General features: G+C 45.4%; 1 protein-coding gene across 2 annotated transcripts in view; it reads left to right on the top strand.

Moving 5' to 3' along the window:
- LOC124673597 (heavy metal-associated isoprenylated plant protein 39-like) overlaps nt 1-12,285 on the top strand; it is a 38,682-nt gene extending 26,397 nt beyond the window's left edge. The window contains exons 1-3 of one of the 2 annotated variants that reach the window (XM_047209647.1): nt 11,198-11,331; nt 11,446-11,521; nt 11,661-12,285. In XM_047209647.1, coding sequence (XP_047065603.1) covers nt 11,326-11,331; nt 11,446-11,521; nt 11,661-12,010 — 432 coding nt within the window. In that variant the 5' untranslated portion in view covers nt 11,198-11,325 and the 3' untranslated portion in view covers nt 12,011-12,285. Of the gene's footprint in view, nt 1-11,197; nt 11,332-11,445; nt 11,522-11,660 lie in introns of those variants that run through there. The other variant, XM_047209646.1, reaches the window with a different exon arrangement.
- The last annotated feature ends 4,725 nt before the right edge of the window (nt 12,286-17,010 follow it).

Genomic DNA, 17,010 nt, shown 5'->3' with positions numbered 1-17,010 from the left:
GGAACTAATTCCGAGAAAATTGATTGTTCATGACAAGATTCAGCAAAGCAGGTTTAATTTCAAAGAATTCTGCTGTAGTAGCAGGTGGAGCAATAGGTGTGCATAAGAAATCATTATTATTTGTGGTTGTGAAGTCACACAACTTAGTATTTTCAGCGTTGGCCATTTTAGCAATAGTAAATAAAGCAAACTAGATAAAGTAAATGCAAGTAAACTAATTTTTTTTTGTGTTTTCGATATAGCAAACAAGATAGCAAATAAAGTAAAACTAGCAACTAATTTTTTTGTATTTTGATTTAGTGCAGCAAACAAAGTAGTAAATAAAATAAAGCAAGACAAAAACAAAGTAAAGAGATTGAGAAGTGGAGACTCCCCTTGCGGCGTGTCTTGATCTCCCCGGCAACGGCGCCGGAAAAAGAGCTTGATGGCGTGTATTTCACACGTTCGTTGGGCAACCCCAAGAGGAAGGTATGATGCGCACAGCAGCAAGTTTTCCCTCGAGAAAGAAACCAAGGTTTATCGAACCGGGAGGAGCCAAGAAGCACGTTGAAGGTTGATGGCGGCGGGATGTAGTGCGGCGCAACACCAGAGATTCCGGCGCCAACGTGGAACCTGCACAACACAACCAAGCTACTTTGCCCCAACGAAACAGTGAGGTTGTCAATCTCACCGGCTTGCTGTAACAAAGGATTAACCGTATTGTGTGGAAGATGATTGTTTGCGAGAGAAAACAGTAGAAACAAGTATTGCGATAGATTGTATTTCAGTAAAGAGAATTGGACCGGGGTCCACGGTTCACTAGAGGTGTCTCTCCCATAAGACGAACAGCATGTTGGGTGAACAAATTACAGTTGGGCAATTGACAAATAAAGAGAGCATGACAATGCACATACATATCATGATGAGTATAGTGAGATTTAATTGGGCATTACGACAAAGTACATAGACCGCCATCCAAGCTGCATCTATGCCTAAAAAGTCCACCTTCGAGGTTATCATCCGAACCCCCTCCGGTATTAAGTTGCAAACAACGGACAATTGCATTAAGTATGGTGCGTAATGTAATCAACAACTACATCCTTAGACATAGCATCAATGTTTTATCCCTAGTGGCAACAGCACAACACAACCTTAGAACTTTCGTCACACGTCCCGGTGTCAATGCGGGCATGAACCCACTATCGAGCATAAGTACTCCCTCTTGGAGTTAAAAGCATCTACTTGGCCGAGCATCTACTAATAACGGAGAGCATGCAAGATCATAAACAACACATAAGCATAACTTTGATAATCAACATAACAAGTATTCTCTATTCATCGGATCCCAACAAACGCAACATATAGAATTACATATAGATGATCTTGATCATGATAGGCAGCTCACAAGATCCGACAATGATAGCACAATGGGGAGAAGACAACCATCTAGCTACTGCTATGGACCCATAGTCCAGGGGTAGACTACTCACTCATCACTCCGGAGGCGACCATGGCGGTGTAGAGTCCTCCGGGAGATGAATCCCCTCTCCGGCAGGGTGCCGGAGAGCGATCTCCAGGATCCCCCGAGATGGGATCGGCGGCGACGGCGTCTCGGTAATGTTTTCCGTATCGTGGCTCTCGGTGCTGGGGGTTTCGTCACGGAGGCTATTTGTAGGCGGAAGGGCAAGTCAAGAGGCGGCACGGGGGCCCACACCACAGGCCGGCGCGGCCAAGGGGGGCCGCGCCGCCCTAGGGTTTGGCTCCCCTGTGGCCCCTCTTCGTCTCTCCTTCGGACTTACGGAAGCTTCGTGAGAAAATAGGCCTCCGGGCTTTTATTTCGTCCAATTCCGAGAATATTTCTTTACTAGGATTTCTGAAACCAAAAACAGCGAGAAAACAGACAAGCGGCACTTCGGCATCTCGTTAATAGGTTAGTTCCAGAAAATGCACGAATATGATATAAAGTGTGCATGAAACATGTAGATAACATCAATAATGTGGCATGGAACACAAGAAATTATCGATACGTTGGAGACGTATCAATACCCTCGTGTTTTATCCACTTGGGCGCCCCCCGAGCCGATTCTGTCAAGAGAATTGATGACATCGGCTCTGATGGACCGTGAATGTGTTGAATCCAGGCAGTATGGATGGTGAGGATATTCACGGCCGATTACTGGAATCGGCCTCCACGTTGTTTGCTCAGTGAAGGTTTTGTACTGCTCCTTCATAGACCCTTGGGGCCGATCACAAGGATCAGCCTCGCCAACTTGCACATCGCTTGGCTTCAACTACATGGTCGGGCCGGTGGATAAAACTAGCTTAACCCTTCCCTTTGTCACATCGATGCGCTCGCGGTCGTCCAATTTGATGCTCGAGAGGGGTTCTTGGCCTGCTTGCTTCCCATGCGTTCATGCCGGCCGTTGAAACTTCGGCCGAGTCGTCGGCTTGGACGACCTCTACCTCATCACCATCCCACTGTATTATGCATTGGTGCATCGTGGAGGGAATGCGAGCGGTTGGCGTGGATCCAATCTCTTCCCAGCAAAACAGCATAAGCTGCTCGTGCTATCAACGATAAAGAACGCCGTTGGGATGGTTTTTCTTCCTACGGTCAGATCCACATTCAGAACTCCTTGTGCCTCAGACGCTTGGCCGTTGAAGTCGCTCAACGTTACGTTGGTCTTGATTAGATCCGAACTCGAGCGTCCCGGCCCGACGTAGCATAGAGTACGGCATGATGTTAATCGCCGCTCCGGTGTCCACCAGACATCCCGTTTACAGGCCTCCCATCGATATACCCTCGTAAGTACGGGGCCTTCGGATGCCTATAGCTCTCGTCTCGTGGCTTCTCAAAGATAACCGGCCGTGGGCCGCAGTCAAGTTGTGCCACGGATGTCTCATCTAATCCTGGAGCACTGAACTCCGAAGGGAGGATAAACACCATATTTGTGCCAGCCGATGTTTCATCATCGGCTTTTCTCTGTTCGGGGCGCCACTCTTTTCTTTGTGGCTGACCTTCCTCGTCCAGGGTTTGCAGAATTTTGGCGGCCAGATCAGGCCGTGCCTTCCTCAGCGTGCGCAGGTATAATCTTTCGGTTTCTTCCAACCCACGCAGACGCTGGACTCTTTGCTTCTGGGAACGGGCTGAGCCCATCGGGGCACCATACGGGCTGATGATATTTGTATTCTTCACCACCGTCCTCTAGCTCCTCGAGATCTTCCATCTGAGGGGACTCGGCACGCTTGTTCCGATGCGGGAAAGGCCCTAGCCGGCTGAACACAGACACGTTAGCGGCACCCTTCTTCCTTTGTTTGCATTACGGCGGTCCTCGATTGTTGGCAATCGGCTCATCCCTGAGTCCCAGCAATGTTTGAAGAACGGGCAGTCCCAGTGCTTATCCATGTCACTCTGCCCCCTTGGCCTCCCTTCGGCGCGACGATCGTACCCGTCGTTGCTTCTATCATGTTGGCGGTACCTTCCGACCTCGGCATCAGACCGGAAATTCCTTTCATCGTCCGCGTCGTAGCGCCGACGTCGGTCGTGGTGTTGCTCGCATTTGTTGAGAGGGTGCTTGGAGTGTGGGCGTTGATACCGCATGCTTCTTATTCCCTCTCTTGCCAGGTACCGCCTGTCCTCACCTCGGGGTTGGTCGCGCGGATCGGCTCCCTCTTCATCCTTGCCACGGGAGTGGCTGCTTTCTGTTTCCTCTTTGTCATGGCGGCTTGCAGATCCTGCCATATTGACACCAAAGGAAAACTTTGGCTGATCTATGGGGTGGCTGAGATCCACCGTGTCGACACCGGGACCCGGACGTGGGTTTCTACCGAGCCCGATATCGTGCGGCCGGGTCTTCTCGGCGGAGCCGATGAGTTCGGTTCCAAGGGTTGCCTTGATCCCGTCATGTTTCCTTCGAGCTCCTTGGGCAGATCCCCATGCTTCGGAGACACTGGTGCGCTCCTCCGACGGGGTGGAGAGATCTCTCCCATCAAGTGCGCCTTCGGGCGTGGAACCCCTCCCCCTGATGCCATGGGAGTGGGTTCGGTGGGAAGAGCCGAAGAGCGCGGCTTCGAGGATGGCTTTGATCTCGTCGCATGTGACTGGCGTGCCGTCCGCCATCTCAGATGTAGATGGCGATGTGGTTGATGTAGACGACAGTCCCACCGGGCGTGCCAGAATGTGTTGACTGCCAAAACCCACCGGCGGGCAGCGGCCTTGTCAACACCGTAGAGCCGGGAAGAGCCTAGAGCTGCGGCTGGCTGAGACCCCTCCGAGCCGACGGCCCGCAATGCTCTTCCGGTCACACGCGGCGTTGCGAAGTGCAAGGGCGTGCCACCCGACCTATACCGGCCGGGAAGGTGATGGGGAATGCCTCGCTTAATTTCCTGCGGGGCATACATGTAAACATTAAATACGAGCCTCGATCGGCTCTCGGGTTATCCCGTGAATCGGCTCAAAGAGCCGATCCACCCATGATTCGTACGGGGTGCACGAATACTTGGTGGTCCTGCTTGATCAAGATGAAGCTAATGAGATCTACGACGATTTAGGGTTTTCACCGCATAATCGGATCATCCTACTCCGAGGTTGGGCCTCGCGGCCACGCACGGTGCTCGTAAGCCGATCCTAAACAAGGCCTAAAAACCAACATGAAGTTGATCCTCGGAACATCCCGTTTAGGACTTGCGAACGCCACCCTACGTGCCACTGGATCCTCCCCCTTTGTAAGGCCTAACTATTGCGGATATTAAACTAATCCTTGTAGAACAAGGAGCAATCGTAACGGATCAGATCTACTAAATAATGATCAAGCGGGGTGCCGCCCCACACCTGAGATAGGCGTGAGGGCGGCTAGATATGCAAGGGTTGCACTACGTAAGCATGCTTAGACGAAGAACAATGCTAACCCTAACACATCTAATGATAACTACGTTGCTCGCCATCAAAAGCGCTTCAGTACGAGAAACGCATGAACAACGTGGGGCTTGTGCTGCCTAGATCGCAAGATGCGATCTAGGCAGCATGTCGCTTACCTGATAGAAACCCTCGAGATGAAGGAGTTGGCGATGCGCCGAGATTGGTTTGTTTTGGAGTTGAACGTGAGTTGTTGTTTATTCCATAAACCCTAGATACATATTTATAGTCCAGGGGACTTTCTAATGAGGGCGTGCACTAAACCGTGCACGAGATAAACTCTAACTTCTAAACCGATACACAATCTATTATATTAAGATACACGGGCTAACTAGCCCAAATTCTCCGTGCAAGGCCGCTTCATAGTTCTTCCATATGTAATCTTCCAAGCCCATCTTGATCGCGGCCCACCTCCTGATTTAGCCAAAATCTGGTGATAACAGTTGGATGAATTTCTTTGATCCATTAATGTCCAGTAGCTTTATGCAATGTCCAGAAGTGTTAAGAATGATTGTGTCACCTCTGAACATGTTATTTTTTATTGTGCACTAACCCTCTAATGAGTTGTTTCGAGTTTGGTGTGGAGGAAGTTTTCAAGGATCAAGAGAGGAGTATGATGCAATATGATCAAGGAGAGTGAAAGCTCTAAGCTTGGGGATGCCCCGGTGGTTCACCCTGCATATTCTAAGAAGACTCAAGCGTCTAAGCTTGGGGATGCCCAAGGCATCCCCTTCTTTATCGACAACATTATCAGGTTCCTCCCCTAAAACTATATTTTTATTCCGTCACATCTTATGCACTTTGCTTGGAGCGTCGGTTTGTTTTTGTTTTTTTTGTTTTGTTTGAATAAAATGGATCCTAGCATTCACTTTGTGGGAGATAGACACGCTCCGCTGTAGCATATGGACAAGTATGTCCTTAGGCTTTACTCATAGTATTCATGGCGAAGTTTCTTCTTCGTTAAATTGTTATATGGTTGGAATTGGAAAATACTACATGTAGTAACTCTAAAAATGTCTTGGATAATTTGATACTTGGCAATTGTTGTGCTCATGTTTAAGCTCTTGCATCATATACTTTGCACCCATTAATGAAGAAACACTTAGAGCTTGCTAATTTGGTTTGCATATTTGGTTTCTCTAGAGTCTAGATAACATCTAGTATTGAGTTTTGAACAACAAGGAAGACGGTGTAGAGTCTTATAATGTTTACAATATGTCTTTTATGTGAGTTTTGCTGCACCGTTCATCCTTGTGTTTGTTTCAAATAACCTTGCTAGCTTAAACCTTGTATCGAGAGGGAATACTTCCCATGCATCCAAAATCCTTGAGCCAACCACTATGCTATTTGTGTCCACCATACCTACCTACTACATGGTATTTATCCGCCATTCCAAAGTAAATTGCTTGAGTGCTACCTTTAAAATTCCATCATTCACCTTTGCAATATATAGCTCACGGGACAAATAGCTTAAAAACTATTGTGGTATTGAATATGTACTTATGCACTTTATCTCTTATTAAGTTGCTTGTTGTGCGATAACCATGTTTACGGGGACGCCATCAACTATTCTTTGTTGAATATCATGTGAGTTGCTATGCATGTCCGTCTTGTCTGAAGTAAGAGAGATCTACCACCTTAATGGTTGGAGCATGCATATTGTTAGAGAAGAACATTGGGCCGCTAACTAAAGCCATGATTTATGGTGGAAATTTCAGTTTTGGACATATATCCTCAATCTCATATGAGAATAATAATTGTTGTCACATGCTTATGCATTAAAGAGGAGTCCATTATCTGTTGTCCATGTTGTCCCGGTATGGATGTCTAAGTTGAGAATAATCAAAAGCGAGAAATCCAAAATGCGAGCTTTCTCCTTAGACCTTTGTACGGGCGGCATGGAGGTACCCCATTGTGACACTTGGTTAAAACATGTGTATTGCGAAGATCCGGTAGTCCAAGCTAATTAGGACAAGGTGCGGGCACTATTAGTATACTATGCATGAGGCTTGCAACTTGTAAGATATAATTTACATAACTCATATGCTTTATTACTACCGTTGACAAAATTGTTTCATGTTTTCAAAATAAAAGCTCTAGCACAAATATAGCAATCGATGCTTTCCTCTTTGAAGGACCATTCTTTTTACTTTTATGTTGAGTCAGTTCACCTATCTCTCTCCACCTCAAGAAGCAAACACTTGTGTGAACTGTGCATTGATTCCTACATACTTGCATATTGCATTTGTTATATTACTCTATGTTGACAATTATCCATGAGATATACATGTTACAAGTTGAAAGCAACCGCTGAAACTTAATCTTCCTTTGTGTTGCTTCAATGCCTTTACTATGAATTTATTGCTTTATGAGTTAACTCTTATGCAAGACTTATTAATACTTGTCTTGAAGTACTATTCATGAAAAGTCTTTGCTTTATGATTCACTTGTTTACTCATGTCATTACCATTGTTTTGATCGCTGCATTCATTACATATGTTTACAAATAGTATGATCAAGGTTATGATGGCATGTCACTTCAGAAATTATCTTTGTTATCGTTTTACCCGCTCGGGACGAGCAGAACTAAGCTTGGGGATGCTTGATACGTCTCCGACGTATCGATAATTTCTTATGATCCATGCCATATTATTGATGATACCTACATGTTTTATGCACACTTTATGTCATATTCGTGCATTTTCCGGAACTAACCTATTAACAAGATGCCGAAGTGCCAGTTCCTGTTTTCTGCTGTTTTTGGTTTCAGAAATCCTAGTAACGAAATATTCTCGGAATTGGACGAAATCAAGACCCAGGGTCCTATTTTGCCACGAACCTTCCAGAACACCCGAGAGCCGCCAGAGGGAAGCCCTGGGGGCCCCACACCACACCCTGGCGCGGCCAGAGGGGGGCCGCGCCGCCCTATGGTGTGGGCCCCCGGGCCCCTCCGAGGCTGCCCTTCCGCCTATTTAAAGCCTCCGTCGCGAAAACCCCGATGCGAAGAAACACGATACGGAAAACCTTCCGGAGCCGCCGCCATCGCGAAGCCAAGATCCGGGGGACAGGAGTCTCGTTCCGGCACCCTGCCGGAGCGGGGAAGTGCCCCGGAAGGCTTCTCCATCGACACCGCTGCCATCTCCACCGCCATCTTCATCACCGCTGCTTGCTCCCATGAGGAGGGAGTAGTTCTCCATCGAGGCTCGGGGCTGTACCGGTAGCTATGTGGTTCATCTCTCTCCTATGTGCTTCAATACAATAATCTCATGAGCTGCCTTACATGATTGAGATTCATATGATGATGCTTGTAATCTAGATGTCACTATGCTAGTCAAGTGAGTTTTACTTATGTGATCTCCGGAGACTCCTTGTCCCACGTGTGTAAAGGTGATAGTGTGTGCACCGTGTGGGTCTCTTAGGCTATATTTCACGAGAATACTTACTCACTGTTATGAATGGCGTAGTGAAGTGCTTATTTATATCTCTTTATGATTGCAATGTGTTTTGTATCACAATTTATCTATGTGCTACTCTAGTGATGTTATTAAAGTAGTTTATTCCTCCTGCACGGTGTAATGGTGACGAGTGTGTGCATCCGTGTTAGTACTTGGCATATGCTATGATCATGATCTCTTGTAGATTGTGGAGTTAATTATCATTATGATAGTATTGATGTGATCTATTCCTCCTACATAGTGTGAAGGTGACAGTGTGCATGCTGTGTTAGTACTTGGTTTAGTCGTGTTGATCTTTCTTGTACTCTAAGGTTATTTAAATATGAACATTGAATTGTGGAGCTTGTTAACTCCGGCATTGAGGGTTCGTGTAATCCTACGCAATGTGTTCATCATCCAACAAGAGTGTAGAGTATGCATTTATCTATTCCGTTATGTGATCAATGTTGAGAGTGTCCACTAGTGAAAGTCCAATCCCTAGGCCTTGTTCCTAAATATCGCTATCGCTGCTTGTTTCTTGTTTCTTTGCGTTACTACTGCTGCGTTACTACTGCTTGTTTACTTGTCCTGGGCAAAGCACTTTTACGGTGCCGTTGCTACTACTTATTCATACCACCTGTATTTCACTATCTCTTCGCCGAACTAGTGCACCTATTAGGTGTGTTGGGGACACAAGAGACTTCTTGCTTTGTGGTTGCGGGGTTGCTTGAGAGGGATATCTTTGACCTCTTCCTCCCTGAGATCGATAAACCTTGGGTGATCCACTTAAGGGAAACTTGCTGCTGTTCTACAAACCTCTGCTCTTGGAGGCCCAACACTGTCTACAAGAATAGAAGCTCCCGTAGACATCAACGGGCGCCACACTGGCATGTGTGGCGCCCATGGAAGGGGCGCCACACAAAAGGGTTAGATGAGTGAAATAGTTTGCCCGGAGGGTCAGTCTGTGCTATAGTTACAACAAAGGGTTATTTCTGTGTAAATCGCCCCGAACCTGGGATAACAGAACTGACGGTCGCGGTCTGCTACTGACGACGACGAGGTGGGAAAAGAGAAGCTGACCCTTGTTGCTGCGCCATGGCCTCCATCTTGGGTGTCCGCCGCAGACGGCGACGACGAGGATGATGAAGAGGTGCTGGTCCCCCAGACGCCGCCAGCCACCAAGACCTTCAACACTGCTGCTATTGTCAATGTTAATGTCAATGAGGTGGAGTGTGTGGCGGGCGATGGATGGCAGGAGGTGATGCCGCGGTGCGGCCCACGGCGCCCGGCTTTGCCAGTCCCGCCAACTGCTCGGCGTCCTGTCCCCGCTTGGCTCAAGGGAAGATGTTGCAGGTGCCTTGTTCCTGGTCACCGCGCTGCTGTTTGTTGCGATCCCTTCCGATGCTCTCGCTGCCTTGTGAACGGTCATCGCGCACGTGATTGCCATAATGCTTGGCGCCCTCTGAGCTCACTAGCAGGCTCTATCGCGTCGTCGCCCCGCCAAGTGCATGCTCCTCGTCGAGCTCACGTTGAGATCTCGTCCCCGTCCAATGTGCCGGTCTTGGGCGTCAGTTGTTTCTGCTCCTGTTGGCTCTTTGGCCTCAGCGGATATGCAATCCGCTTTGGAGAAGCAAGCCGAGTTGCTTCAGGAGGCCATTCGTCCTCTCCACGAGGCTGTTGACTCCTTGCACGGCTGGTTGCTAGCGTTTGTGGGTTTTCTGGAGCGAGCGGAAGCTACGTTGGGTATGCTCTCCCGGACGCCTGCAAGTCCATTGGTTCCGCCTGATGTTGGCAAAGTGGGCGCGAGCGGAGCGGGCCTTTATGGATATTTCTCTCCGCGCGCTAGGGTGGGCTCGACGGTCACGGCTCCGGTCATTCAAATCATGCCTGAGCTCCTAGAGTCGTGTGGTGATGTGGTGATGCCTCCTTCCGTCGACGAAGTGCTGTCAGACTCGCACGTGATCTCGGATGTGGCTTCTCCACCGAGTCAGGCACTTGGTTTTGAGAAGAGTTGTGATGTTGACGTTGGTGTATCTCTTTCGCCTGAGTCTGGTAGGCATGTGGTGCCTATTAGTGTTGGGGTTGCCAAGTCTAGGCTATTGGCAACGGTGCCCGGAGCTATCGTCGCCAGAGAGGTTTACGATTTTCTCGCCACGTTGCCTGCTGCCTACCCTGGATCCGCAGTGATTTGATGGGTGCCCCCAATGTCATTGGTTGTCTTTGTCGGCGTGGTGTTGGTGGGTCATGTTTGGAATGTTTGTTCATGTCACTTCTTGGTCATATAGGTGTTGACTAGAGCGGGTGTGGCCCTGTTGTTTCGGGTCTCTTAGAAATGGATGTGCGTATGTGGGCTTAGCCGTGTTATTGTAGGTTTTCGCTCGGTTTTCTCCTAAAAACTGGGTACTCTCTTCTTAATTATAATGAACGAGGCAAAGTTTTTACCTCTATTTCAAAAAAAAAAAAAAAAGAACTGACGGTCTGAACACACTCCCACAATCGGTCGATGATGCTCGCTAGCTGGCACTGCAGCAGGTCGCCAAGGCCACCGCGGCCATTCTCCGGCGCCCACTGGCACCCGTTGACGCGACGACCTCGCGCGTCATCTGTCACCTGATTTTCTCGGGCCAAAATCTCGAAATCTTCATGATTTTGGTACCCACCGGAATGTGTTGTGACGTTATCCTACGCGATCGAAGCTTCGTGGCGGCATCCTTGGCCCCGACGGAAACCCCGGCCGAGCCGCCAGTCGTTGATTTGCAGCCTGGCTGCCTATAAATCCAGTGCCTCCCTCACTCCACCACACCACCACTACTCTTCCTTCGCTCGCAAGAGACAAAGCACACGCCGCCTACAGTTCCATTCCGTTCGTTCGAGAGACTTCGAGCCCTCTCATAGTTTCCTTCTGTCCCGTCGCTGCCGACCGAGCTCGCACCTTCCGCCGCCCAGCCCCGCCGGAGCAATTCCTTGCCGTTGAAGGACAGTTCCCAGCCGGCTTCAATGAAGGTGACTACTTCTTGCAGTCGATTGAATTGGGATGTTCTTCTCTGATTTCAGTTGCCGCTGTTGATTATGTTCGACCGGTTTGCTGATGTGGTTTTGCTTGATTGATGGCTGCAGAAGGTTGTGCTCAAGCTGGACCTGCACGACGACAAGCACAAGCAGAAGGCGCTCAAGCTCGTCTCCGCTCTCCCCGGTATGCTCCCCTGCTTCTTCCTCTTCTGCTCCTTTTGCTCTGCTTCGTGCTGGTTACGTTCTTGCCTTCATGCTCTGCTTCGGGTTGCTCTGAATTTTCAATTCTCCATCTGACGTAAACAACCGTACCCGGCCCTCAGGCATCGACCAGATCGCCGTGGACATGAAGGACCAGAAGATGACGGTCATCGGCACCGTCGACCCCGTCGACCTCATGGCCAAGCTGCGCAGAAAGCTCTTCCCCACGGCGCAGATCGTCTCCGTCGGCCCGGCCAAGGAGGAGAAGAAAGACGACAAGAAGGGCGGCGACAAGAAGGACGCTGCCGGCGGAGGGGACAAGAAGGACGCCGGCGGGGACAAGAAGGACGGCGCCGACAAGAAGAATCAGGTCATGCCGGTGTACCCGCACCACTGGTACCCGCCTCCACCGCCGCCGCGCTACGTCGTGCACAGCTCCGAGGACGACCCCAACTCCTGCGTCATCTGCTGATCGACGCGAGCCTGCCCAGGAGTACATTTTTGTAGCTGGCCTGCCTGCCTGCCAGACGCACCTGGTGCTGGTTGGTGGTTGCTGTACTCATCAGGCTTCAGTCAGCCTACCTGCTGAGGTGATCGACGGCGTGCGCAATATATTGCAGGGGTGATCGTCCGGTAGCTGCTGTTTGGATCTTTTTGGGGGAGATGCAGTACATGCGTGCATCTGCCGATCAGTTTATATTGTGCATATACAGAAGCTATAAATAGAGAATTTGAGATTCTACGTTTTAGAAGATGATGTCCAAGTAGTCTCAAAAGTGCCTGTCTTGTGATGCAAATAAACGTTGTTGGTTTACCGTTTTATTAAGCCCCCAACCGGTCTCTGATGAAAGTAAATAGCTGCAAGCTGACCGAAATGTAAGAAAATATACAAACAATTTCAGAAAGATACCAACCAGACTTTATTAAATTTGTAAGATCATTTACAAAATTCTATTTTTGATGCTGGATTGGTTGGAATGTAGTCCGAAATACCAAGCCAATCCATAGATTGGGAAATTTTCATTGAAATTTTGAAATCTGAATTCATCGCTCTGATTCGTAACTACGGACGAGGTACTACAAAAGGAAAAAAAAAATGCATTGGCTGCTTTGGGCGTCCTTTTTTTTAAAACTATGTTTGGGCGTTCGTAGCCATTCAGAAAATTCGTTGAGGTGGTACCTTGTTGACTTAATAAAAATAATTTGAAAATCCACAATAAATTCTATTCTAGAAAATACAAGTACTAAACAAGGAAGTTTAGTAACTTCATTTTTATTATTGTAAATAATAATATAAAATTTTAATTGCGAGCTCTCCTAAGAGGCGCTTGGCATAAACCCAGCGCCGCCCCACCTTCAATCAAAGTCGTTCGTGTGTGACGTGTCAGCTGACATGAAAGACACTTTTTTATGAAAAGTTTAACGGCGAGCGATTCTAGTTGTCGAGCCCGCCTTCAGGAAGACTCAGCAAACAACTTATATGCTGAGCATACCTATTAACCGAGTGTTTTCATGTGCCCTTGGCGGCCAACAGGCAATCGATAAAGAGGAGATCCTCCTAAAAGACAAGGCCTAGATGTTAGCATATAAAATTTTGTTTTAGAATTTGGTATTTCTACGCGTATAACTAGTCAAATGGTTTTAAGATCACGCGTGATTTTCTGCCCTACCGTCGCTGTGTTTGTTATCAGTGTGAATGTTCCCGTATATGATTCTTCTACGGTATATGAATCTAACAATTTTATTTATAAAACCATCATTGGTACTTAGAAATGCGTGGTTATTTGCTTTTTAGAATACATGACGTTGTAGGATATTTATTAGACTCACAATGTAGAAGTCTCTATAATATATTTACATATAAGAAAATAGACACCAATACACACACATATACCATGTACCCTGTTGATCATCTGAGGGTCAAAAAGTTTCTAGTTGAATGCAATTTATTATTAGTTTATTATTCTTTGCTCGGTGAGAGGGAGCACGATTCAATACAATGCCAAAAATTAGAGTTTGAGAAAAAAACCATTATCATTATGGCAATGTAATTCACTATTATAACGGTAGACGATTAAATTTTGTAAACATGAACCTTCACATCAGAAACACAATACGTTTTAGTGTTCTTATAAATATAAAACATAAACATATTCAATATTACATTTTCAAGATTGTAATATTGTCGAAGAAACAAGGTAAATTTTAGTAACTAATTATGGGTCCGTTAAAAGTCAAAATATTTAGTATAAAATATGTCTGTAAGCCCCTTGCATCAAATGACTCGCTGAAGGTGGGCACGGTCTTGCAAAACTGGTCTAGGTGTAACATCCCAGGATTTAGGACAAACGCGGGGTAGATTTAGCAAATGAATGTGCATTGTATTGCAAAACGGGGGAAATTTACGCTTAACTGCATAGTCCTATTTGGATTTATGTCGTCCACAGGAAGAACTGAGATCAGAGCTTAGTGGGTTCCAGCATATTTCTAGAAGAGCTTCTTTCCATTCACGTCATCCACAGGAAGAAGTGAGAGCACAAACTTAATATTCAAACACTAAGTAAAAAAGAAAAGACTCAATTGGAACATTCTTCAAGAAATATATGATAATACAAGAAAAGAAACAGTCCGACCATGATCGCCTAAGAGAGAAGAGTGAGCTCAAGAATATGTAAACTGGGGATTCAACCCTTTTGAAAAAGAAGCTATGAAAATCTACACAGACCCAATATACGGCAAATTTGCTCATGAGCTAAGGAAAGGTACAGCTTACAATGTTGAAGTTGTCGAAGAGAAGAGATTATACAAGCTGATTAGGTTGTCTAATTATAGGAATGCAGAGTTTCCAAAATCAACATATATGGTTAGTAATTCCCCTGATGAGGATGTGTATAAATGCACATGCTCAAAGATGGCTCGTGAAGGAATACAATGATGCCATGTAATGAGGGTAGCTACTCATATTGGTTTGACTGAGATTCCTGTCAGTTTCATCAATCCTAGATGGACTAATGCAGCTGGAATAGAGGTAGCAAGATTGACAGAGAGAAGAACTAATACAACATCACGGAATACACACTTGGGTGTTAGACATGCAATTGAAATGAGCAAAATATCACACATACTATCTACTGTCTGCACGGATGATAGGTCATACAACTTGTTTGCTGAAGGGGTTGCTGAACTTAAGAAGCCTATATGCAAAGATGCAATTGAAAACATCAAGACGAAAGAAAAGGTCACTCGAAAGAGAAAAAAAGGTTGATGACCCAGTTCAATAAGATACTGAAAATATGCATAACGAAGACAGAGAAGACAATAATCACGGGCACAACAATGAAGAGATACACCCTGAAGAACCAAATTCGATCGACGAAGAAACAAATCAAGATGAGCATCAACCTTACAAGGACCCACCACAGTCAGGAAATACAGGATTCAACTTAGGTGAAAGACCTATGAATTTCCATGAGAAATCTGCTGCAAAACTAAAGAAAAAAGGCTGCACCAAAATTGTGTGGACTTTGCAGGTTGCCTGGACACAAAAGATCAAAATGCCCAGACAGAGACAAAGTACTGTATTAACTTACAAACAAATATATACACAAGTACAACAAACTATAAAAAGTTGTTAACATTTACTAAATTTATTGTATTGTACAAAATACATAGGTCGGCTTGAAGGTAGCAGGATGAATTGCAAAAAGAAGAAAACCATGACAGACAAAAAAGGATGCTTGGGTAAAAAAGTACAGACAAGACATCAAAAAGGAGTACATCATTTGTGTAATGATCATGCTGTAATGTCGTATGAACTTGTAAGAAATATTTTGGAGAATTATTTTTCCGTTTCATAAATTATCAACAATCTACAAAAAATAAAATTATGAACAGCATCTGCCAAGACTTATGAACCCCCCTCTACCAATTATTTATACACCCCCCGACTAGCTATTTATCAAATGTAAAAACGTGAAGTTATCAATCCCCTCGACCAGTTATTTATCAACTGTAAAATACATGAAGTTATCAACACCCTCGACCAGTTATTTACCAAAAACATGTAAAAATACGTCAAGCTATAAACCTCCTCGACAAGTTTTTTATCAAAAATGTAAAATACGAGAAGCTATAAATTACCGAAAAACTAAATTCATCTGGAATATTTTTTAGGATATTTTAGCTCACAAAATTATCAAAACCTATGTCATTTATTAATAAACGGTAGAAATAAAAAACTATCAACCCTTAACAAAAGATAAATTTATTTAGGATATCTTCAGGATAGTTGTAGCTATTAAATTTATCAAAAAGCCACGAGCCATTGTTTATCAAATCAGGTAGAATGCTTGAAGTTATCAACCGCTCTTCCCATTGTTTATCAACCACTATGCCCATTGGTTATTCGTCTTTTCATAATTTCACTAATGGCAACTGTGATGATTTATGAACCCGAAAACGCTAAATTCAGTTACAAATATTATAGAAAAACATTTTAGCTCATAAATTAACAACCCCCTAGACCAGTTATTTACCAACAGTTAATGTGAAAAATTATCAACCCAACATAAATTGATACTTAATTTAACTGCAAAAGTAGTAGCTTATTTATGTTGGAAGTAGTAGTTTATTTGAGTTTCATCTCGTAGTTCATACCTCACAGAAGGTTGCTTTCCAACAGGTACCTCCAGTTCTGCAACTTATTGAGAGGATGGTTTAACCAATTCCAAGTTAGGACCTTCCTGAGTTCTGGTATCTGATCATAAGTAATAGCAGGAACAATACGGCCGTTCCAAAGTTCAACGAACTTAAGCATAAAATACCCACAATCAATGCTTCAAAAAAGATACAAAAAAAGATTTGTAAGCTAGCAGATATATATAAAAATGTCAAAAAAATAAAAATAAAATAAATAAACACGTACGTGCTAGAAAAAACCTATGAGTTGTATTGATAAGTGAAGAAGCATAAGAAGCCTAGAGAGCTAAAATTTAGCTAGCACCCCTCATGACTAGTTGCTAGTGCTAAAACTAAAATTGACTACTCTAGATGGGAACTTGTGAATCAAATGACTTTGAAAACCTTAGAATGATGAGTCATTCTGTTGAAAGTTTTGAAGGTGAATATGACCATTGGTGAACAATGTGACTCTTTGACAAAAACTGATGGTTGGGTTCGGATGCGATACCATTCCAATTTTAAAGTACACCCACAATACCTGAATCTGGGTAGGGCTTAACTGGAAACTTATGTATTTTAGTATGGGTTCCCTCTGAACAAGCGTCATAGGGGTTATGCCGAGGCTGCCTCCATGAAAAGTGAAATAACGTGAAATGAGGTGAATGTCCGACCCAAGCCCTTTGCAGTTCCCAGGATGGCGGTTTGCCATGGCTGGGAGGCCAAACTCATCGGGGGAGGTACCCGTACTAGGGTATGTAATTGAAAGGTTATGATTGGTAGTCCGCACACTGA

Source organism: Lolium rigidum, chromosome 7 (assembly GCF_022539505.1).
Source record: "Lolium rigidum isolate FL_2022 chromosome 7, APGP_CSIRO_Lrig_0.1, whole genome shotgun sequence".
Taxonomy (NCBI): domain Eukaryota; kingdom Viridiplantae; phylum Streptophyta; class Magnoliopsida; order Poales; family Poaceae; genus Lolium; species Lolium rigidum.
Note: the sequence above shows the minus strand (reverse complement) of the source record. Positions and strands in the feature narration are given on the sequence as shown.